General features: G+C 40.1%; 1 protein-coding gene across 5 annotated transcripts in view; it reads left to right on the forward strand.

Annotated features, from left to right (window-relative positions):
• The window catches only part of ACSL1 (acyl-CoA synthetase long chain family member 1), a 55928-nt gene that overhangs the window by 15902 nt on the left and 15317 nt on the right, over positions 1–24709 (forward strand). For 3 of the 5 annotated variants that reach the window (XM_062575740.1, XM_062575741.1, XM_062575738.1), the window contains exons 2-10: positions 5593–5820; positions 12451–12565; positions 12987–13051; positions 14303–14404; positions 19686–19785; positions 19938–20116; positions 22556–22588; positions 22763–22814; positions 23592–23665. In XM_062575740.1, the coding sequence (XP_062431724.1) occupies positions 5626–5820; positions 12451–12565; positions 12987–13051; positions 14303–14404; positions 19686–19785; positions 19938–20116; positions 22556–22588; positions 22763–22814; positions 23592–23665 (915 nt within the window). In that variant the 5' untranslated portion in view covers positions 5593–5625. Of the gene's footprint in view, positions 1–1029; positions 1098–4711; positions 4869–5592; positions 5821–12450; positions 12566–12986; positions 13052–14302; positions 14405–19685; positions 19786–19937; positions 20117–22555; positions 22589–22762; positions 22815–23591; positions 23666–24709 lie in introns of those variants that run through there. The other 2 variants (XM_062575737.1, XM_062575739.1) reach the window with 2 other exon arrangements.

Raw genomic sequence — 24709 nt, forward strand, 5'->3', positions numbered from 1 at the left:
GATATTGTTGGACGTCATTAAGGGGCAAGAATAGAGGTGTTCCGTGTGAGGGGACTGCAGCCAAACGTCTGAGGATGGGGTTGTGACTTCCCTAGCAGAGGGGCATAGCCTTGGTACATCAGTGTCAGAAGTAGCAGTCTTCAGAGGCTGCAGCAAGAGTCTTAACTTCTTCAGCTGCATCTTAGTAAGGTAAATTGCTGTTCTTCAACTGAAGATTTGTTGAATTTAGTTTGCAGCTGGCTTCCATTCAGTCCTCTGGTTTCTCCTAAATGCAGGAGCAGAAGCTGAACCACCAAACACAACCTAAACTGCTGCATAACACCAGCTGTATTTGGTCAGAGTCTGACTGTGGAGCTGTTGTGGCAGGGTGGAGGTGGATGAACAATAGGGGTCTCCTGGCTGCTGCCTAGGTGTGGGATGGGTTCCTCAATGACAGGTTTTTCGTTCCTTCCTCTTCACCTCTGCAAGAAAGTGAATCTGGCAGTTACTGCTATATAGGGGAGTTTTTAGCTCTGAAACCTGGTTGAGGGAGAGTCTAGGCCACATCAGGTAAAGTGAGAGATTTAGATTTTTTTAATTTGGAACAGTGTGAGGACCATACTGTTCAACAACAGAGCTCCTCCTAAATAAAAATATTTCCTTTGTTCAGGAAAGGCCTTTGTGGCTGAGGCCAGACCCACATGTCATATGTGACAGTCTTCAGCTGCACTGTGCAAGACATTTGGTTGTAGAGTTGATGTTATAGGAGGCTTAAACTGGGGAAATCCCCTTCAGTTCCCCTTCAGGAACACAGATGCTGCTGTTCTGTGCAGCATCATGAGGGTGGTTGTGGCTTGCTTTTTTTTGTATTGCAGTTTTGGCTGTATTATAGTTACAAGACCTCAGTCAAGTTATTTCTTTGGCTTTGGGGCAGGGAAGAAAATCTTGGGAGGACTTACATTGAATGTATTTAAAGTTGCATGCTTAAGATGTAGTTTTACAGCTGTCCATCCTTTCTTTCCCACGGCTGTACTGTCCTGTTTCTTTCAGGGAGCTAATGGATAGCTGGACATCAAGAGAGTTGATCTAGCTGAGAACTAGGATCAAAACTATTCCAGGTAAATTATTCTGTGCTAGATCACCTTCCTAATCTGACAGCACAACCAGTCTTGTCAATAGCCAAAGCTACTTGTTGCCCTTTCTGTACTCAATAAAGAAGGTAGAACATGATGCTGCACTTCCACTTTTAAAGGATGAGTGGAGAAGGACTTTAGTACTGAAAAGGTCCCTGGGAGTTCTACAGAGTAACCTGCAGCAGTAAAAATGATAAACTAATGGCTAATGGTTACCAGGATAACTTGGAGGATATATGGGTGGCTGGTTTCCAATTCCAGTATAACATACACAAAGCATCTAGAGAACTTCAGGGCCCTATTACTCATAGGTAATTTACCTTATGGCTTTCTTCTGCCTGTAAGAGGCTACAGAAATAATGCATCCTCTCCTTTTATATCATATGGTGAACTTTACTGTATGGCAGGTCACCTCAGTGTTGTTCTGCTACTCACTTGCATTTAAGGGTGGAGATGAAAAGAAGCCACTGGTTCTTGGGGGTGGTTTTCTTTGCACTAAAGGAGCTGACGGCTGCTCTCCTGTTCTCTTCCGTTGCACTCGAACGATGTCTGGCTATGGATAGACAATGGGGAGGCTGCTGTCCTCTGTAAATAGCCCATTGTATGCCGAGAGTAGGAGCAGCAAAGAACGACTGAGTTCTGCCAACTTGGGCCGTTGCCTTGAGATACTGGCTCTGCTGTAAAGAATGAGTCTTGGGTGTTGCAGGGTTTGTGTGTGTGTGTGTGAAAAGAGAGCTTTCTTTGTCCAAGTGGTGCAGGACTCAAACTGAACTGATATGATGAATTCAGAGAGATACTTTCACAGGCTGAATGTTGGGAACTGCTGTTTTATTAGATGCGGCCAGGCCAGGTAATTATCTCTGAAGTAGTTCTGTCTTGTTGCTCTTTAGAACCTCTCTTCCATGTATTAGGTTTTTGTTTTCTAACTAAAACCGAACAAAGGTTAATGGTTGTGTTGGTGGTAGTGGGGAGAACCTCAAAAATGCTCAAATATTGCTTGGTCTGTTCCAGGTTTGTTGATTACATGTAGCAACTTGAGTATCAGACTGGCCTTTCTTATCAGGGATCTGCTTCCTTTGGGTCTCCAGCCATGAATTGCAATTAGTTCCTGCATACTGTCTCATACTAGGACCAAGTTTCTCAGTACAGTACTTGCAGTGTAGATCCCATTTGGATAAGAAGTAATTGTGGTACTTGAGTTTGTAAAAAGCATGGTATTACTACTGCTTGAGTCAATTAGTCTTGTTAGCATAGCACAACTGTCTCCTTAAGTGTTAGGTTTCCCATGGGAGAGTGGTTAAAAGTGCTTTTTTCCAAGTGGATGGTTCATGCTGATATGCAGCAAAAGCTAATAGCTTACTGATTACTTTCTTTAGTCTACTAATGATTGAGAGGAAGGGTGGGGGGAAGAGCTTAATGAAACCTAAAAATATGGAGGCATGTAGATAGGGATTTGGGAGTGTCCAGGCACAAGCAGACTGTATAAACTGAAAGGTCTCTCAAAGTTAGTCTGCATGCTGGAGAGTGGAAGTAACAGAGGGGAGTGAATTCCATAAAGTGTTGCTAGACTGTTTTGCTTGTCTTGGGTGAGCAGACCCAGCTGAGCACAGTGGGTGAGGAAAGGAGCAGAGAGCTAGATACATAGGCCCTCTCAAGCAAGCTAGGATCTGGATCTCAAGGCTCTATCTGCTCCCCTTAGACCCTGGAGAATCAGATGCTTCCCAAAACTAAGGGGAGCATGGGCCAAGCAAATGTGGGAATGGATCAAAGAAGACTGAAAGGCATTGAAGCCCTGCCTCTTTTGAGGGGACCCTCTTGTCTGGAATGTTTATAAATGGGACTTTGTTCTCTCTGTTGCCTCTGGTTTTTTCTTAAGTACAGAAAACAAGAGTTGATATGACTTAGCAGGTAGTGCTGAAGAGGCATTGCTTGGTCTTGCAGAAAACTTTGTTTTTAAACCTAGTGTTTTCTTTTTTTTTTTTTTTTTTCTTGTGGTGAGGTGGAAAGTGTGATTAAAACATTATATCGTGGCTTTATCAAAGCTAATGTAACTGCTTAAGAATGTATCTTACTGCTTTTGTTTATATTGAGGGAATCTTTTGTAAGTTCTACAAAAGCTGGTCAAGAAAATGAAAAGATGTGGTATTTTTTCTTTACCTAGTCTTAAATTATACCAACTCTTTGACTACAGTAGGACTTTTATGTGAATGAAGTGAACTTAAATTTAAACTGTAGTAGCACAACAGCCTTTTAAAATAACTCTCAAATCATGTTGCATTCCCAAATCATATAGTCTGTATGCAGGACACATCATGACTAATGCAGAAAAGAAATCAAATATGTTTAAGTCAGAAGTAGTTATTGTGTGACTTGAAGAAAGCTAAGCTTGCTCTTACCAATTATACATTATACTCCGTCTAGTTTTGTGACAGATATATACTAGAATACCTAAAACTGACTCATTAGCTAAGCATGTTGGAAAGACTTTATTTTTACTCTTTGTCTATGTATCTTTAAAACCTGAAGAGCTAAGAGCATGACTTTTTTACATTAAGAAGCAAGAGCATAGTAATACTGCTATTGAGACAGTAACTCTTTTCCCCTGCCAAGGAAAGATGAAAAGATTTTTATAATTTACTCAGAAGCACTTCTTCTACCTTCCTCTGCAACAGGTTGAACTGAATGAGATCTTAGATGTAGTCTGCTGTGTCACAGTACAACAGGTGACACAAAGGCTTTTTGCTCTAGGTGATGCAGTGCTGTACCTGATGCTATGCCATGAACATGGGGAGGGGAAGAGGGAGGCTCCGAGGTGCCTGCAGGCTGCAAGACTTTCCAGGAGTCTGTGGCCCTTGTGGAGGTGGAACCCAATTCCAGCCTAGCACTACCTGCACCCGTGTTTCCACCTGGTCCTTTCCCCTTCTGCTAATGTTGTGAAAGCACAGACCTTTTGGACTAGTTCTATGGCATTTTTTTTGCAATCTTTAGCAAATCCTTGTCCAAACACTGATTAGACTTATGAACTAGACAACTCTCCTCTTACCCAGTTGAATAACTGATTGCAATAATGAAGATTTCAACAGTGGATTGTAGACTTGAGACTTCTGTAGAAGTGTGAAATCTTAACCTGGCATAGCTGGTTTTAAAGCTACTATGCATGTAACTGCCTGACTGGATTTCACTGGCCTGCCCCCCCCCCCCCAGTCTTCCGGTAGCGTATTATTACACAGTGTATTCTAGCTACTTAAACATGTCTGGTGTTCTTCAGTGTTTGTTGGGTGTTTTGTTAGTTTCTTAACTAACTTTATTGTCTGTAGGAAATAGTTTGACCTTTTTTTTTTTTTCTGGAATAAATAACTTTCAGGTCCTTGAGCAAAGGGAACTTAACACAAATAACTGTTGCTGTTTTTATTTCCCCCCTCCTGCCCCCCCCCCACCCCGAGCCTATTGTCAGCCCGCCTCCGGCAGTGGGAGGCTGAGCTGGCGGCAGGCATCTGCGAGCGCGGCTGCCAGGCCTGGCGGCCACCCTTCAGCGTGGTGGGGTGATCTGGGGCGGGTTGCAATTGGCCCCGGGCAGGCTGCCTGCCTGCTGCTCACCTCTAACCCAGTGGGCAGGAGCTGCCAGATTCGACATGTGATGAACGTCCTGGGAGACCTTGGCTGTGGAGGAAAGCACCAGCTGAACTGACTGCAATGCTTTTTTCCATGGTCTGTTCTTGCCGTGGAGTATCTATGTCAGCTAGCATGGAGGCATTGGTGAGGAGTAGGTTCATCTCAGCTTTTCTGTATGAACGTGACAATGTGCTTCCTGTGCTTGCTTACATTGCTGTGGGTTGCTGCATTAAGCCCCTCTAGATGCTGCTTTATTCTGCTTTATGACCAAAGATGAACTGTTAATGCCATGCTGGGGGAAATGAGAAGCTAACTACTATGGCAGTGCTATGGAAAGATGTCAGCTGTGAAAGCAGCTTGCTGCAGTGAGCTTTCTGTGCATGACTGAAGGGAGAGTAGGGAAGACCAAGGTTATTTTCTTGGCTTTAAGAGATGAAAAATCCTGCTTGCTACTGTAGGATATTCTTATGGTGTAATTCTGTTTCCTTAATGCAAGGAAAGTCGTATCTCCCTTAGCCCTCCCCCCCTTTCTTGTTTGACATACAGTACAGCTACTCTATCTGTAACTATTTTTACATCTGTTAGATACTGTTCTTCAAAAACTAAGGTGAAAGTTCTGTTAAATGCAGTGTCAAAGTAGTAGTCAAAACTTGAACTGATTCATGTCAGCGTTCATTTTTTTTCTAGAGCCAGTAATTGCTTATTACTTAATTGCATTATAAATGTCTAAAGGTATTGCCTACTTGGTTTCAGAAAATATTTTGGTAGTGGGACACTAGTAGGACAAGATATGCATCACTCACAGCAACAGTGAATCAAAAGGGAAATTCAGATCTTTATATGTGTAACTCTTCTCTTGCATCAACAGATTCCAAGATTGCGACAACCACGTTGAACTACAATGCAAGCACATGAATTGTTTAGACATCTGCGAATGCCGGAACTTGGTGATGTCAGACAGTATGTGCGCACCCTTCCAACAAATACGTTGATGGGTTTTGGTGCTTTTGCAGCTCTCACTACCTACTGGTATGCAACAAGACCTAAAGCACTAAAACCACCATGTGATTTAGCGATGCAGTCTGTGGAAGTAGAGGTAAGTGTCACTTGATGCTGTCATTCATTGTATTTTGAAGCTTAGGCATTGAGGAGCGACCACTGACTTAATGTTTCTAACCTTGTGGTGTGGTAGGCTTTATATTTCAGGACAAGCATTTCTCTGGAATCTGTCTTGAATTTTTCTTGGCTTTCCACATACTTTCTCTGCCTTGAAGGTTAAAGTCGTTGTGGTGGTAACTAGCATAGGAGAAATGGGCTTTGTTCTGAGAAATTTGAACTTCTAAGTGGTGGGAAACTTCAGTGTTACAATAGATCCAATGTAGTTTTTGCTCCTCAGCCACATGATTAGGTGATGATCTACTAAATTAGGTCTTGGGGTTAGAGTATGTATGCTGGAGTACATTGATTAGGCTAGAACTCTTCTGTTATAATATTTAGCTTACAGATGAGACTCTATATTAGGTTACAAGCAAGAAGAGGGCAGTAACTGTACTGAGCTGATCTGTGGAAAAATATGGTTTGGATCTCTTGGCAAGACTACTATAGTTTAAGCTGGAGTTAAGCAACCATATCCAGTTCAGGAGGTTCCTGCTTTAACTTCTGTATTATGATTTTTGTAGGGACATTGTTGCAGTTGGGTGATAGCTTCTTAATGGTGAAGACAAGGAAACAGTCTGACTGGAAGAAATTGTTAGAAGCAAATGATTACATAGCTAGAGTTTCTTGAACAGCAGTCTCTATCAATTTCCTTTACTACAGAGTCAGGATTTTACTGTTGATTTGATTTCTTCCAGAGTGCTTCTTTAGGGTGCATAATATTTCTTCCTCTTGAAGGAAGGAGACAGGTATGAATAGCTGTAGTTTAAGGGGGATGCTTATAAAAGTGTAGGGATATAAGGGTGACAGCTTCTTTCCTGGTGTCATGGATTAGTTGAATCATGCTGCTTCTCACTGCTTCCTTGAAGGAGAAGGGATTAGAGTAATCTTGCATTACTGTAGTTCATTTGTTCTGATGTGCTTGCAGTTGAAGTCTCCCATTACTGCAGATACTTATGTGGACAAACCACATGTAGTTTTCTTAAATGCAATTGAGCACAAAAGCAGATGATCTTAATGCTGTATTAAGAGTAGATGTAACTACAAACTAATGTAAAGAAATGTGGTGTATTTGCAATCGAAAATTTACAGTAGGCAAACCTCTGAACTTAACCAGATTCCTGTCATAGCCACAAAACAGCTAATTTCTTTGCAGTATTTAATGATATTGAAATAGAAGAATAAAGTACTAGCCAGCCACTTCATTCAAAAGTTTACTTAATACTGCTTTTCTTTCTTGAATGTCTTTCCAGTGTGGTTTGTAGCAAGCTCATTGACACTTCATAGTGTTACAGTGAAAATATAGCAAGTAGTGATTTGCTATTAGAATTATGCAAAGGGAGACATAAATGTCTTCTGGCAACTTGAAAAAGAGATACTTTGGAAATTATCAAGGAACACACATGGTGTAAGGACAAGAGATCAGCTCTCATCTCTTTCAGTGAGCCTTCCCAATCCTGATAGCAACCATTAAGACAGTCTGTGGAAAAGACTTGCAGAGCAGCATGTTCTGATAACTGGATGAAATGATAAGTCTTCCAGCCAGAGGGACTTACTGCTTAGTGTAGGCTTAAGGGGATTTTTGGATGTTTGCACTAGAAGGTGGAAAAGTAGTGGCTTGAACCTAGCCACAGAACCAGTGACAAATGCTTGCTTGCTTAAGACTGGAGACTCCTTGACAGTCTCCTGGCTCCCTAATCTTACCTTTTCAAGCTAAATTAGCTCATCACTGCTGGATTCTGTCACTGAAATCATCCTGTAGTAGGAAACTGTGCTAAACTACTTAAAGTGTAAATGATCCATATTGCACTAATTAACATCAGCTCTCTTGTCAGATGGTTGGAGCAGCACTTTCTTGCTTATTCAGAGAATGCACTTTTATTAAAGATTTACTAATAAATAACTCGAGTGGCAGCTGAACATGTTATACCTCAAACTTAGACCTAGATTGAAATAACCAAAATCTGTCCAGCTTGTTCATTGACAGTTGTGAGATGCAGCCTCTGACAACATAATATTGTAAACTGTACAAAATAGTAATTGGTGTGCATACTGAAGTAAATTTTAAAGTGTGTGCTAGAACAGATACTTCCATAACAGTAAGCAGAATGTAGCATGGTGTTTGGGGTTCAGTTTCTCCATAAAGAAACTTGCTTAGGATCTTGCTTGATGTACTTCCCGTTCTCTTATAGATCTATTAAGCTGGTATTGTCATTTCCACAACAGAAAAATGTCAAACACGGCTTTCAGATAATGTACTTGACATTTTTTTTTTTGGTTAAACAGTACAATGTAAAAGTACTACCGGAGTCAGCAGCGTTTTCCACAAAGGCTTGGCAGAAGGCAGTTCTACTTCTCTACTATTTTTGTATAGCAGATCTATCTGTTCAGTAATGATTTTAATTTTGAATTCTAGATATGCTTCTGCTTAATTCTGGCAATAAGATACAGCTGCAAACTTTAGACTTGCTGCTTTGGCTTCTGACAAAACCAAATGACTCTCCTGTGGCTAGAGTTAAGACTCATCTGAACATTCATAATCTTCAAACTTCTTATGTTGGGGGGGGGAAATATCCTGTGTATTGCTGTTCCATGTTGCTTCACATCTTTAGAAAGCTTTGATTTGGCAATTCAGCACCCAGTGACTCCTCCTAACCATCACTGAGTGAACATAAAGATTGTATGCTGACTGAATGTCAGTTCAGAAAACTGTTGAAAGTATTGGCTTGCTTCTAAGGTAGACATGACAGTTAAAACATGTGGAGTAGTCTTCAAGGTATATATTACAATCACATTTCCCAGCAAGAAACATTAATGTTTTTGAAGGTACCAATCCCATCTTTCTCACTAGAGCCTCTTTTTTTTTTTTAAAAAAAAAATTCTCCTGAAAGAATCTATACTCAATCTACTTGACTCCATCTGTAGGAAGGATGATAAGGTTCGTGAGGACTAAGTCTTAGTAAGCCCAACTGGTGGGAGAATACATTGTCAAGAATTATGCTGTACTGAACTGCATGGTGTATTATTGCTGGGAGTCTCACTGTTATAGCTGTAATGCCTTATTGTTAACATTATTGTATTTAGCAAAGCTCAAGTGTGTGCTTAACCATGTCTGTAACTGCAGGCAAATGTGGTTCTGTTTGTAGATTTTCTTTTTTTTCCTCCAGTTATGATATTTGAACAACTGACTTGATTTTAAGATTGCAAGCTGCATGGCTATCAAATATATATTTCTCTTAAAAAAAAAAAAAGGGGGGGGGACAAAAACTGCTATTTGGGTCGAACTTGGCTGGAATACGTAGGAAGATAGTATATAGATGAACACTAGCATATCTGTATCATCTACTAGCATGAGTTTGGGTTTGCAATTTTGACTTTTTTCCTTCAGAAGAAAGAATACTCAAATATGGAGAGGGCCATTCCACTCATGAGTAACTTTTTAAACTTCCTTATGTTCTTCTGATAACTACTCCAGCTTATCTCTTCCTTTTTTTGAGAATAACTTGCTAGAGACAAGTGCATGTCTAACATTAAGTAATCAGTTTTAGCTGTTGTGTGCTTAGCTGAGGATGAGATTGCTTAAAATTATATGGCAGGCCTGAGAACTTGTTTACTACTTACTGCTCAGAATATGCATACTGGTAACTTAAGCATTGCTTGCCTTCTTGGGCAAATATTTTTCTTGGGAAAATAGAAATCAGCTCTCTTGCCCCTGGGGCATGATGGAAACAACCGTATGTTTTGACAGTACCACTAATTTGAGGTGGCCTTTATCAACAAGAAGCAAGCCCGCATCTTGAACAGAAGATGTTATCTCATTTGCATTACATGACACAAACAGGCATTGAGTAATACAGGACTCTTCCATGGGAAAAACCTGGCTCCTTTGAGTGCTGCTATTCCAAACCAATGCCAAGGACTTGCTGCAAAATGGATTAGTTTCTTGCAGCTCCTTGACATACTGCAATAACCAAAATACACATACACACAAAAATCCTAGTAACCTAAGCTTGTTCTTGGCACTAATGCAATTTTATTGCTTTGTCTCAAACGCTTTAGTAAAACATGCAACAGTTCTGAGCACTTGCCTCTGTACTAGACATATCTGTTAGATCCCATTTGAATAACTTGCCTGAAATCCATCAAGAATTCCAGTTCTGAAGTTGAAACCTCTGTCAATTGGAGTGACTAGTGCTGTAGCAGTTGCATTTTAGAGAAGCCTGCTGTGAGCAGAACTCTTCCTGCTGTGGCACACCTTCTGGATAAGGACCCTTTGCCCAGAATATTAAAACTTTGATGTGTTTTTCCTAATATTAACAATTTTTGTGGTTTTAGTAGTGCTTTCTGTTCTGAAACAAAATGCAGACCAATACCATAATGTTGCCTAGCAGATGACTTCTGATTGACAGCACTAGCATATTTCATAGAGTCTCTAAAGAATAGCGTTGAACTGATGATGATCTTCACACAAGGAGCTAAAAGTTCTTTCAGCAGAAACTCCTATCACCGAGCCATTGGGAATTCAGTTAACTTCACTTTACTCTAGGAAGAAAAGTTAAGCGAGCGAGATCATAAGATGGTTCTATTTCCCTTTATTGAAATAACTTAGGAGAACTGATTTGGTCTTTTAATAGCCTGTAACAGAGTTGCTGTCCTTCTGAGAAGCAGCACACCAAGATACAGGACTGACTGTTGTCCTTCAAGAAGTCTTGCCTTCAGATCTGTGCCTCAGACCTTGCAAAAGCTGCTTTTGTCGTGCTGAGTAACAGGGTATGCAAACAATAGTAGTTCAGATGAGAACAAAGCAAGTTTAACTGTTGCCAAGAAATGACTTATTTTACGTGAAGTAACACATTCTAAGAATTGTAGCATGTTATAATGTGTAATGTCATGTGTCAGTACCATGTTTACCTGTGACTGTGGTTGTGAGCATGTAGCACAACCTTCTTCAGGCTAACTCCAGAGGTGGGAGAACTGGGCATCTAGGGGCTGAGTTTGGGTAAGGTCTGTGAAACAAGTGCATTAAAACAAGCTGCCTTCTCTTTTTTTCCTAGCAGAGACATGTCTTAGTGATCTCTTTCATTTTCTATAGAACAGATGTTGGTCTGAGTACAAGCATGCTCCTGAGTATTTCTGATATTACAAATGTTTAGAGGTAGGCTAGTCATTAACTTGTTCAGAGTTGTTCTCAGTGCAAGTTTCTGCTCACTGTCAGAGTAGCAGACACTGCATTATGCATATAGAGTTTTGCTAAAAAGTCAGACTTGTTTTAGTATTAAAATGTTGCTTTTTAATGGCTCGTTATGTAGAGAGGAAGAAATGTGCTAGCTCTGTTCTGTGGACATGTGCAACATGACATCTGCAGTTAAAGCTATGTGTATCTGGCTTTTACATTAAGGTATAGCTCTCTGGTCTTGTGAGGTACTTGAAAAACAAGAGCTGAGCATAAACCAATAGCCTGAGAAGAGTATATGATTGCATATGAATAGGTTTTGTGCAGTTATCTGCAAGCAATATGAATTATCACCATAGATTTAGTTAGCTCAAGATCTGGCTATGTGTAAAGAGCCTGGAGTTGACTCCAACCACTGATTCAGATGATCTTACATGATTACAGGGGACCTGCTACTTGACCAGCTATAAGTTCCCTGCTAACAATATTTTGTAGGCACCTCTTTGTCATCTGAACAGAACAAATAAACATGGCCTAATAATACTTGCATAATTGTAATCTGTGAATCTTTAATTTGTAATAAAATGAGATAATCTAATCAGTTGCTATAAAATAGGCTATATTAAAACTAGGAGCTCTTACCTTCTCATGATGACTCCCAGTTACAGCTCATGTAAGTGCTAGCCACTCAAACATGGTGTTTCTATGGGGGTGTGTAGGGGCTGGTGGGTGGTTTAGGGTGTTTTAAACTCAGGATGATGCTCTGACTTTCTACTTAGGTCATGAGACAACTCTCTTAAAAAGATGGAACTTTAAATGACCAGATTTTTATCTAGTACAGAATATTTCACAGAACATATTCTTATGTCCACAAAATTAGTCCACTTTTTGAAACTTTGATTTGAAACAGTTATGTGTTATTATTTTAATTTGAAAAAAGAAGAGTAGGTAGACTCTCTCTATATATCTAGAGAAGGTCCTGACTGAGGGTGAAGGGATTTGGAAAGCTTTATGGAACTATGCTAGGTACTGCAATAATGGATTAAAACATTTCTTGAGTTAAAAGATCCTGTATCTAGTAAGGAGTGTTCAAGAGCATTATGCAGTCATTGGGCTTGATCTCAGCCATCATATATAGCTGAGGACAAGGTTTTTGACTGATAGGCTTTAGAAATTTAAGGAGCAACTCTGCCCTGTTTTTTCCAGGACATACATGGTAAAAACCTTGCAGGGTGTTTTTCTCTCCTGTGGTGAAACAAACCAAAGATCTTTGAAGTAGTTTCCTAAGGCTCATAATGCAATATTTCAAAATGCTTTTTTTTCCTTTCTTTGCATGCTTACTTCAGTAATTTCCTGTTCATCTTTAACAGATATATCTAAACTCTTTATTTTATGTAGGGTGGTGAGCATGCTCGAAGGTCCTCTCTCCTTAACAGCGATGAACTGCTGATTTACTACTATGATGATGTGAGAACAGTTTATGATATCTTCCAAAGGGGTCTGCATGTATCAAGTAAGTTTAAAGATGAATTTTTCACAATTTGTTTAAAAACTAAAGGTATGGACTCTTGAAATGCAGTTGGGGGATGTGATGTCTCCCTAGCAATAAGATAACATTGAGTGTGGGCTTTTCTTGAAGGCGAGTATAACTGTGGCCTGTTGTGAAGCAGGGGTGTGTGAGTGAAGCCTGTGCTATATTCCATATTCTAAATGAAACCTGGCTGCCTCCATGTCCTTCCCTTGCTTCCTTCCTGTTGCTACTCCTTTCTCCCTCTTTTCCTTCCCACTCCTCCTTGCAGACACTTTCAGAAGCTAAACTATTTGTAAAGAATTTACAGGCTATTGGCTTAACACTGGTGAGAATGTAGTTAGCTTGGCATCAGAGCAGAGAAAGCAGACTTATATCCTGAGTAACTTTTAATTGTCATTTGTAGACAATGGTCCCTGTTTGGGTTTTAGAAAGCCAAACCAGCCATATGAGTGGATCTCCTATAAAGAGGTAAGTAATCTCTCTAATTTAGTGTTAGCTTTCCACTTACTGTGACCATTGATACAACATCCAGTGATGTGATATGTCTTAATTATTTGTAGCTGTTTTAAAGTAGTATCTTAAGCTGTTCTTATTATGTTGAAATATTGTTAAAAAATCTAGTTCCTATCAGAATGCTTTAAAAGAACAACCTTAAAGTGTGCAAATCAGACTTCAATTTTGAAGTGGTATTTGGAGTTGGGGCTCAAACTGCTCTTACTGTGGTTGCTTGTTTCTGAGGACTCTTCCTTTTGTAAAACTCATCTGTCTACATAGGTTATTTGTGCTTTTTGTCCTTATTTCCATACTGATGGAGATACAACTACTGAATGGTAGTAGTATAGTTAAAAGCCCAACTACAAACACCCTATAACCTCTTCATGTTCACTAAAAATAGATCTTTATGCAAATTGTTTAACAGCTGTATATTTTCAGTTAATTTCTGACTTAGTTGATGCCTTCAAACTTGTGTAAGCCTTGCCTAGTATGTACAATTAGGGTCTCTAAACACCTCTTGTACAATGCAGAACTCACTTTTTTTCAAGGTGACTCTGCTGGGCATTTGTTAGATGCAACCTTTCTTTAATAAAGCTCTTTCACTTTTTAAAAAACCGAACAACACTAATTCAGATCATGTGCTGTATAGAAAGAGAAACTGGACAATTGCCTTCCAGAATCATTGTTTATAGAACTAACTGGGTTTTGCTTCCTTATTATTCCACTACTTCTTAAAGAGGTCTTTCTTGGGAACACCTATTTTCTCACAGGTACTAGAAGTTCAGTGCTTTCCTGAAAAATGATGCAGAAACATGACATGTAGCATTTACAGTTGTTGAACAGAAATATAAAGTTGAAGCATTCCAGGTTCATCTGAGATCTACTGTAAATGCAACAAAATAGCCTTTTCTGTGCTTGTCAGGTTCAAATACAGACTTAGACTTTCAAGTTCAATTGGATTAGGAATCTCTTCTGCTGCATATTGAGAGCAAGCATTTATACAAAATCAGTGCAGTGTAATGGCATTGCAGTGTTGATTGAAGTCCTGGAGGACACCAAAATAATGTAGATAACTTACCTACGTCGTATCAATTATTATAGTGGGTTTTTTGGGTTTTTTTGGAGGGGAAGATTTCTGTGAGATTTAAGGTGTTTAAAAAAAAAAATCAAGTGGTGGGTACTGATGAACTTGCTGTTAAATTTTCTTTTTTATTTGATTTTCAGGCTTTAGACAGAGCAGAGTGTGTGGGCTCAGCCTTACTTCACCGAGGCTTCAAACCATCTCAAGTCCAATATATAGGAATCTTTGCACAGAACAGACCCGAGGTAACTTACAGGAGGGAATTTGTATACTGATCTAGCTGCTATTGAAGTGGCTTTTCTTTTAAACCTATTGCTTTTTGGCAGTGTACCAAGCTTCCCTAGTAAGAAACATATTTGAGGTTAGGAGAAAGCTGATGGCCAATCTTGTAGGCCCTTGAGCCATCCCCATGGCATCTTTAGCTAAGAACCAAAACTGACAATTGACATAGCAGTTAGTGTTGTGGGGGTGAAGGGGGAGAGGATGTTGTGGGTGTTTTTTTCTTACCCAGGGCTGCATGCAGAATAATAAGAGAATCAAGGAATTGAAAACAACTTTTCTCTTCCCCTTCCCAGTTTATAGAATGGTTGTGTCTAATAGGAAGCTACCATGGTATTTGACTGTAGTCCACACTTACGGCATATTTAATGATTGAAATTGGTTCAGAGTCCTTGCTTAACAAGCACAAACATGAAGATTCTTTTATGATTTCATAGAATCTTTCCTTCAAAATAAACTTTCATTGCACAGAAACTGTGCTGTGATGTATCCAGAGTTTGTAGCTGTAGTATTAGGCAATAGAGCAGCACTTTTGTTTCCTAACAGTCTCTTTGTAATGCCCAACTTACCAGTTGGGGATCCTTTTTTTGCAGTGGAAACAAGTCCTGGGTACCTCTTCCTGAAGAGTGTGTGATGAGTGTGTGTGTGTCCAGTAACTAAGTGGCAGTTACCAATAATGTTAACTTACAAGAATGTTTAAACACATCAAAAAATAAATTAAAATAAAACTTGATGATCAAATACTAAGACAAATAGAAGGTGGTTGAAGATGATAGTTCTATTGCCACTGAAAATCCAAGATTATGGGGGGGAGGGGGGAGAACTGACAATGAAGGCAAAAATTGAAAACTTCTTGAAAGTTAACTAAGACCCAAAAAAGACTAAGTGGCATAATTCAGCAACATATGACAAAGCAAAATCATGTTGTGAACTTTCAATAACTATGGGGAGGTCTAGATTATCAGCTAATGTTTCTCCATCTTGACTCAACAGCTGTTCTTGGTGAATGTTAATTACTCAATAGCTCATACTACTTTTGAGCAAGTGTTTCTATTCTCTGGATTGCTTATGAAATTTATTTAGTAGGATTGAATTTCTCTAAGCTGTGTTTAGATGCTTAAGAATTTGAATTGGTCCTACCTTCATTAAACTACTTCTAATCCAAACTTGCATTTTAATATAGGAGAATGACTCTTACACTATACTTTAAATGAAACTTTCCTCTTGAAAGACTCTAACTAGATTCTGTTATCTGGAGTCACTTACAATGTTCATATGGTTTAAATGCTGTATCAGTGTCCCAGTGCTGGATGATGGTTTGGATCTCTGTTAGATCTCAATCTCTTGATTTCAGTTTTTCATCATCTCTTTCTTGCTGACATTTAAATACAAACTGTGTGACAAGTGATATGGCCAGTCTCCTCTGCGTTGCTCCCTTTTTTCCCCTCCCCCTTTCCGCCCCACCAACTGACACCAAAACCCCCTATTCCTAGCCTGGTATGGATGAAGAAAACGTTTTTTCCAGGTTCTTAAATCTGCAATAGTCTCCTTGGATTTTTCCCTCTAGTGTTCCAATTCTAACAGCTACAGTTATTTCTGCTATAAAAAGGCTGAGATGTCTCCAACAAGGAAGCTGTTAATTACAAGGCATCAGACTCTTCAGTTGTCCTGTGCTGTAACAGTATGAACTGGAGTGAAAAAGAAAGGGACTAGATGTTAATTTTCTGGCAGGTTACACTGTTGGTCTGTAGACCTTTGGGTATGAAGAGAAACTAGTTGGCTGCTGTCAAAAAATGAATCTGGGGAAAAGACCCAGAAGACTTGATCTTTGATTCCTGGGTTAAGTGGATTTTGCTGAAGGAGAGCATTGTGGTGTGGTCTGCTTGTGGATCACAGGCATAATGTGTCTGAGTTGTGTGGCTGTAGCAGGCTTTGATCTGGTTCAGTAACAAGCTGGAATGACTTGGTTAAGCCAGCAATCTTAAGTCTGGGGTTTTCCCTGTCAAAAATAACTGGATTGGTGTTGTGACAACCATAACATAATCACTAATCCAGACAGGAGTTAGTGTGTGGAGATTTCTGTGTGATGTGACTCCCATTTATCAGTTCAGGGAAGAGCTACCGGGGGAAAACCCCTAAAGGGGAAAACCCTAGTATGTTGCTTGCTTAAATGTTCATCCAAAAAGAACTTGATTTTATAAATAATGACTTTTCAGTTTGAGTAACTAGAAAACAGATGATCCCTTCTACAAGCAAGGAATTTCTGTTTTGGATTGAAAACCTGGACAGCTAAGTGTAGTTTCTCTTCTCAGAAGATGAGTCACTTTAAAGATAAATTAAAACTTTCAGCCCATTTGTATATTACTAGGTACTTGCATGGACTTGAGAGGGAGAGCTCAAATGTTGAGATTTACTATTTGTTCTTAAATACTGTTTTAACTTCTGGAGCTTGAATGGAAGAAAAATGTCTTGATAGTCTAGAAAAGTGAAGATTCTTGTGTTGAATTGTGGAGTACAAGTTACTGGAGAGTGGAAAGCTCTGCCACTGTGTGCTGCCACTAATGTCTGCTGTAACAGGTATCCTGTTAGCTACTAGATGTCAGGCTGCTGAACACCTGTGCAGCCATCTCCCTCTTGTTAAATGGACAGGTGGATGCTATCTAGGTAAAAATATTTGGTAATTCCTACCATGGCTGATGTAGGTGTTCCTGCTTAGACTTGCTGGTAAGTATTGTCTGCATGAAACTGGTTAACTGGTAGCTGTCACTGTGCCACTTTATAAGAAATGTTCTTTTGGGGAATTATTATACAACTTAAGGTGTAAAAGTCAAACTCAAGGATTTTTTGGCAATCTCAACCAGTACAGAAAAACTTGGGAAACTTGCCTTTCATAAACACTCTATTAAAATGAGGCTTAGCGACTTTGTTAATCTAGCTTCTATGCTAGATGACATGTGGAATAACTAGCACCACATGCCAGTGAAGTAATTGGCCAGTGTCCTGCAAAAACACTGAAAACTTTGAGTACAGACTGGGAGAAGGGGAGAAAGCCAACACCCTTACTGCAATCCTTGCTGAATCATAAGTTCAATGAACTTAAAGGTGCGTGGTGTTCTGTTCAGTTAACCGGAACTGCCTAAAGGTACTATGTCTGAGAATTTTTGCCCTTCAAGCAGGAAAAACTGAATTGTTGAGCCTCATTGGCCTCTTTGTGTCCAGTCTCTCACCTCTTGAGTCCCATGCATACCTTTATTTTGGTGTAGCCAGCTGTGTACAGACCTTTAACTACTATACAGAAAAGTTTCACGACTGTCTTAACTGAACAGTGCTTGGATAAAATCAGGCTTGCATCATCAGCTTGCATTACATGCACATCTTATGTTTACAGAGTACCACACTTGTTAGCAGGCAAGTCCTTCTAATGCTGCTTGCAGGGATGGGTGTCATTTTTTCATAGAAGTGGTGCACATACAACTGCATCTTCAGACTTCTCTAAAAGTGTGTGGTTAGTGGTGACAGACACTGAAAAACTCTGATCTGGCTTTTCAAGGAACTCCTATGGCTCCTACACTAACTGCTGTATGTCTGGCCATCAAATGAGAGGAAGTTAATACAGAGCTAAGAATAGAGTGTATATAGAAACTTCATGTATGTATCCTTTATCCTGTGGTACTATGGAGTATCTAAGGCTGTGGAGCCTTACCTAAAAACCTGAAAACATGAAACAGCAGCAAAGTACTCAATCTTTCTGTTGACAGGAAAATTAAGAGATTGTACATATCAATTTGTTTAAAGTACTTATGTACCCTGTGTTAGGGACAGCTGAGTTTCACTGGATTTAATAGGTCTCAAATGGGACTTCATGAGTACTTTTTTTTTCTCATGCAGATACTTAGTAGCTCTTCAGTGTAAACAAATTGTCATAGAATCAGTAAGGTTGGAAGGGACCTTTGGAGATCATCCAGTCCAACCTCCCTGCTCAAGCAGGGTCACCTAGAGCATGTTAGACAGGGTTGCATCCAGGTGGGCCTTGAAGATCTCCAGAGAAGGAGACTCCACAACCTCTGTGGGCAACCTGTGCCAGTGCCCTGTCACTCTCCCAGGGAAGAAATTCCCCCTCACGGTCAGGCGGAACTGCCTGTGCTTCAATTTCTGCCCATTGCCTCTTTCCAGTTGTCCTGTGTGACAGGACAAGAGTTTGTCCCTGTCCCCTTGACACCCTCCCTTCAGTTACTTACCCACATTGATAAGATCCCCCCTCAGTCTTCTCTTCCCCAGGCTGAAGAGGCCCAGCTCTCGCAGCTGTTCCTCATAAGGCAGGTGCTCCAGCTCTCTGATCATCTTTGTACCCTACGCTGGACTCTACCCAGTAGCTCCATGTGTCTCTTGTCCTGGGGAGCCCAGAACTGGACACAGCACTGGAGATGAGGCCTCCCCAGGGCTGAGTAGAGGGGCAGGATCACCTCACTCGACCTGCTGGCAACACTCTTCCCAATGCACCACAGGATACTGTTGACTTTCTTGGCCACAAGGGCACATTGCTGGCTCATGGTCAACTTGTCATCCACCAGCACTCCCAGGTCTTTTTCTGCAGAGCTGCTCTCCAGCAGGTCAGCCCCCAGCTTGTACTGGTGCCTAGGGTTATTTCTGCCTAGGTGCAGGACTCTGCACTTGCCCTTGTTGAACCTCATGAGGTTCCTCTCTGCCCAGCTCTCCAGCCTGTCCAGGTCTCTGAATGGCAGCACAGCCCTCAGGTGTGTCAGCTGCTCCTCCCAGCTTGGTATCATCAGCAAACTTGCTGAGGAGGCACTCTGTCCCCTCATCCAGGATGAAGAAGCTGAACAGGATGGGACCCAGTACTGAGCCCTGGGGGACTCCACTAGCCACAGGCCTCCAACTAGACTCATGCCACTGATGATGACCCTCTGAGCTCTGCCTTTCAGCCAGTTCTCAATCCACCTCACTGTCCACTTGTCTAACGCACACTTCCTGAGCTTTTCTAGGAGGATGTTATGGGAGACAGTGTCAAAAGCCTTGCTGGAGTCAAGGTACACAATGTCTACTGCTCTCCCTTCATCTGCCCAGCCAGTCATTCCATCAGAAGGCTAAATTATTGTTATATCCATGCTTTAAGCCTTGTCCAAATGAGTTCTGCTGTAATAGCTTCCATGTCATAATCCTAACAAGTTATTCTTGGAAGTGTGCAGTAGACACATAGTAACTTGTATCTCTTCTCTTACTTTGCAGTGGGTTATCATTGAACAGGGATGCTATGCATTCTCCATGGTGGTGGTGCCACTCTATGACACACTAGGAACTGAAGCAATTACTTACATTGTGAACAAAGGTAGGATGTTTTCAGTAGCTTTGCAACTGCATGTATGATGGCAGAGCTGACAAAGGACATCTGTAGCCTTCCTCAGAAGAGTCCTCTAGTAACAATTCCTGAAGTGTGGATCTGGTCTAAACTCAAATTGTCATATTGTTCTCCTTAATCAGCTGACTTGTCATTGGTTTTCTGTGACAAACCTGACAAGGCCAAGCTTCTGCTAACCAGTGTGGAAAAGGGGGAAACTCCAGTCCTCAACACCATTGTTATCATGGAGCCTTTTGGCATAGATCTGGTAGAACGTGGCAAAAAGTGTGGGGTGGAACTCTTCAGCATGGGAGAATTTGAGGTAAGTAGACTTAACCTGCTTTGTTGCTTTTATCTCCTTTGCCTGTGGACAAATTTACTGGACAGGTTTCAGGACTTCCTGAAGAGATAGGAAGAATCTTTATAGGTTTTGGTTTTTAGTGAAAAATAGTGTATTGCCCTGTGCACTGAATCTACTTTCTCCAAAAAACATCTTGTATATTAATCTTTCCAAGACTAGCTAGTGGTATTTTAAGGGAATGTGATTTTTCAGGTTTTGGAAGCAGAAACTGCCTTGCCTAGCTGCTTAATATTTAAGAACTTATGTTTGTCATGATCTTGTCTGGAAGGATCTCTTGTTGCAGTTTCATTTCTGAAGAAATGAAACTGCGAACAAATGAAATACACTTTTATTGTGAAATAGTCTGGTTCCAACTTGAATTCTTGTCAAGGCTTGGCTCACTGAGACTTTAGCGTATCCAGAAAGTCATGCTTGAATTCTGCAGGTGCCTCTAACTGGCATAAATTGCTAAATTTCATTGAACTTCTTTATTCAAGTTGTTTTCAAGTTCTTGTGTTAATAGAGCCACCCTCTGGTAAAGAGGAAAAATTGCTAGTGTGTCTTTTTAAAAGCCAGTTAACTGGCTTTTTAGTTGACCTGTGTCAGCAAGACTGCCAGTTTAAAATGGAACTAGAGAAGTCATACACAATGTGATTTAAAGTGCTATATTAGACTAGGAAGAGGGTTGGATTAAAGTTGGAAAAAGACTGAGCATACCAAACTTCTGCAGTTTTGGTCAAACTGACTTGCTGCTTCAAGTTTAACTTTTCTGGCACAGGAAGATACTTTCTCCTGGATCTTTCTAGCTACAGAAAAACAAACCCAGAGTGTTTAATGTTTCTTCTAAGTTAAATGCTTAGACATTAAGAAGCACATTGTAGTCCTGACTTAATTATACTATTGTAACTTCAATACTTGATGTTTGGATGACCACAATAATAGTTCTAAGAGCCCCTTGTCTAAATCTCAAATGAGTCAGGCCAAAAAAGAAAAGCTTAAGTATTTGTTAGTTTCAGTGAGCAGGAAGAATTCTTATTACCTATTTTTAAAGGCTGGGGACTTTCAGTTGCTCCTGAAAAGCACCTCTGAGCTGTTTAGGAGCTTAAACTAGAATAGTCATTCTAATCTAAGTACTTTGTCTTCTGGATTTCTGGCTTGAACTTTTTGTTCATCTATGCTTTATAGGTTATTGACCTGTCCTCCTGGGCATCTCCCAGATGCCCTAAGCTTTTTTTGATAACTGTCTGTATGTGGTATAACTACTTAGAGCTGTGTAGTTGTGAATAAATAGCTGTTATATAGGAAGAGATGCAAGTTCTCCCTTAGGAGATCAACAGAAGTGGGTAGAAGTCTCTGCTATATATTCAGTAAACAGTGGATCTTGGTTAAAACAAGGTATAGAGAAGTACTGAGTGAAACAACAATGCGGATGCTGTTTCAACAGAGTGATGTTGTCATATGGGCAAACTCTTCTGCAATGGCACAATGTCAAAAAGGTGAACTTTTAGGCAAGGGAATGCTAACTTTTCCTGATGTTTACTCCCTACCCCTGCCTAAACTTTGGTTTGGCTATCTTGAGCTACATCAAAGTTAGGCTAGGGCTAATAAATGAATACATAGTTGTCTTTATGTACTTAGAATGTGAAGGCAATGATGAAGTGATGAATCTGCCCTCGAAGGGTGCTTCCAAACCTATACTTAACAAAAGGTCCATCTTACAATATTTAGGAACTTATGCTTCTAATACTAAACAGGCATGAAAATAACAAGTTTAGACTTGAAGCCTTTATGCTCATTTAATACTGAGTTTTAAGATTTCAAATCTTCTCCTTAATGTCCTCTACTGATAAAAGGATATATTTGGTATCTATTCCCCTCTGTCTGAATATCTGTGGCATCCTTAGTGATCTGGCCTAAATAATGGTAAGGAGGTTTAGAGGAAGAGAATTTTATACTCTTTAGTTCTCGGTGCAAAAGGAGTACAGACCACCCATGACCCTTCACCAGAAGCTTTAGTCATCTTCACAAGCAGTGATGTAAAATGTGAAGTGCCTACTAAGATGAGTATTGCTTTGTATTGCTTCAGTGGCTCAGTGGCATGTGTCTTCTACATGTTATGACTTGTCATGATGCTGCTTAACCTTGAACTTCTCTTATAAATGACTTGGGGTGAAAAAAGAATGTATACATGTGTGTGAGATTGGTTATCACTTCTATATTTGTAGAACATATTAGTTCATCTGTTCTTTTGCATGTTTTAAAAACTTGCTTTAAAGCCTTCGCAACACTTCTGTGGTTAAAATGCCTTAATAGTCTAAATATCAACACTATAACGTTTTATCAACAAATTATCTGGTAAATTTAAAGCAAAAGGTAGTACTTTCATGTCTAAACTATTTTTCCTTCCTCTCCCTTTTGTAGGAGCTGGGAAGAGTACACAGGCAAAAACCTATGGTAAGTATGAAACTAGTTCAGTTGGTTTAATCTGACTGAACTGGGTAGCATTCTGTAGATCAAACTAGCAAACTTACCTGTCTTCCATAACTCAGGGTAACACTAGTGTTTTAGCAAGGAAAGAGGTTTTTCCTGGATATCTTAATCGTACTAATATTTTCTTAACTTTTATAGCCTCCAAAGCCAGAAGATCTAGCAGTCATCTGTTTCACCAGTGGAACAACAGGTACACTTCATTACGCTATGCTGAACTTACTATCCTGTATGTGCAGAAGTATTCCTACTTTTTTTCCAAGACCCGCAGCTACTACTTGTCAAAAAGTTGCAGCATCAGGGAAAAGTTTTATGGCAAGGCTCCCTCTGAGTGTTTTTCCCTCCTTCATTTGATCAGTAGAGTTGCAATACCTTGGAAGGGGGGAGGTTACATTTTTGGGCTTAGAAATAGGTACTGAACCTGTATTTCCATTACTAAAGAAAGGAAAGTTTGAAATATGATACAGGATCCTTGTTGTAATCTCTTATAGTAAAAAGAGCAGGATCTATTTCTTGGCTCTTATGCACTATGCAACTTTCTGTAGGACCAAAAGGAAAGACAAGTGCCTGGATGAGAATCAAATGTCAAGTGTGACACGATCCAACACCTGGGGGGAGTGTTGAGAAGAGAGCAATATTGACAGTTTTCTTTAACTCTTTGAAGATCCATCTATCTAAATCTTTTACAGAGGAATTTTGGATAACAGAAGTTTATCCAAGAGATGACTGTTTCTTAAGTATTTGGTCTCCTCAGTAACATGAGGACTTCAACACACCTATACTTTAACTGTTTCAAGCTAACTTTTTGCAAATGTATTAGCCAATTCTCTTTAATACACAAAGAGGAGTATTCTTATCTGAGAAGGGACTTGTTGATTGACTGAAATGCTATTTGTTTAGTCTTACCTCTGCTTAATAACTTAAAAGATCTTAAATCTTACTGTTTCATCCTGATGTGCTTCTTCCTCAGGAAACCCCAAAGGAGCTATGATCACTCATCAAAATATAGTCAGCAATGTTTCAGCTTTTGTGAAAGCTACAGAGGTAAACTGCAAGGTTAACACCGTGGATTTGTACCATATATAAGTTAATATGAAGGGAAGCATCTTAGGAAGATTTCAATGTTTCTACTCCTAACTCTGGTCTTAACACAGTAGGATCCAAGTGAATATGAAACTTGACAGCAAGTACTGTCAGTACTAGTTCTGAAGTCAGCATTTGAGGCCCTCTTCTGCTTTGGAGGATATGTGAGCATAGTAACTCATGCTAAATCTGAGATGGATGTTCATTTTGGTTTTTTTGGTTTTTTGATGCCTTCACATGCAAGAGTGTGTAAAGCCCAAAAGCTCTAAGTTTGATTAGATTTGACTACATAATCTTACTAGTTTATTCAAGTTGGAACTCTCCTACTTTTTCTTGAATGCAACTCATTCTGGGTCAGAAAAGATACAGCTTCATGGGAGTGCAGTGCTGTATTCAGATCAGTGTGGATCTACTGGCTGTATGTGTGGGTTTTTTTGTGGGGGGAGGGGGGGTGCTTTTGTTTTGCTTCTACTCAAGCCAGTATTGCTGCATGACAATCACTGCTCTGGCGCAACATGGGAACTTGTAATACAGTACTGCTTGGGCTGTGTGGATGTGCCTAAGGCTGGACAGTGAGGTAACAATCAGACCATTCCTCTAATATTGAACAGTATGGAAAATGGCTAGAATAAAGTAATTCCACTGCTACTGAAGTCCACTTTGCTTAGCCAAAAGTAGTACCTTGGCTTCAGCTCTGGGTGTTGTGATGCTGCCTGGAGGGGTAACTATGGCAGAGCACTGTTTGCTCCCCCCAGTTCCACGGTGCAGCCTCTTTAAGTGTGGTAGTCCAGGAATATATAGAGGAAAGCAGGGTCTCATTCTGTCATGTCTAGGATTTGGTTTGATGTTGCAAAAATTCTGATGGGAATATGCATTATATTCTGCCACAAAGTCATAGTGTTTGCCAGCAATGCAAGCTCTGTATCAGAGTATACATAGGCTGGTGTTCTGTGTTAAAGGTGGGGAGGTATTATTCATGCAAGTACTTTTCAGTATTTCAGGGGT

This window comes from Rhea pennata, chromosome 4, assembly GCF_028389875.1.
Source record: "Rhea pennata isolate bPtePen1 chromosome 4, bPtePen1.pri, whole genome shotgun sequence".
Classification (NCBI taxonomy): domain Eukaryota; kingdom Metazoa; phylum Chordata; class Aves; order Rheiformes; family Rheidae; genus Rhea; species Rhea pennata.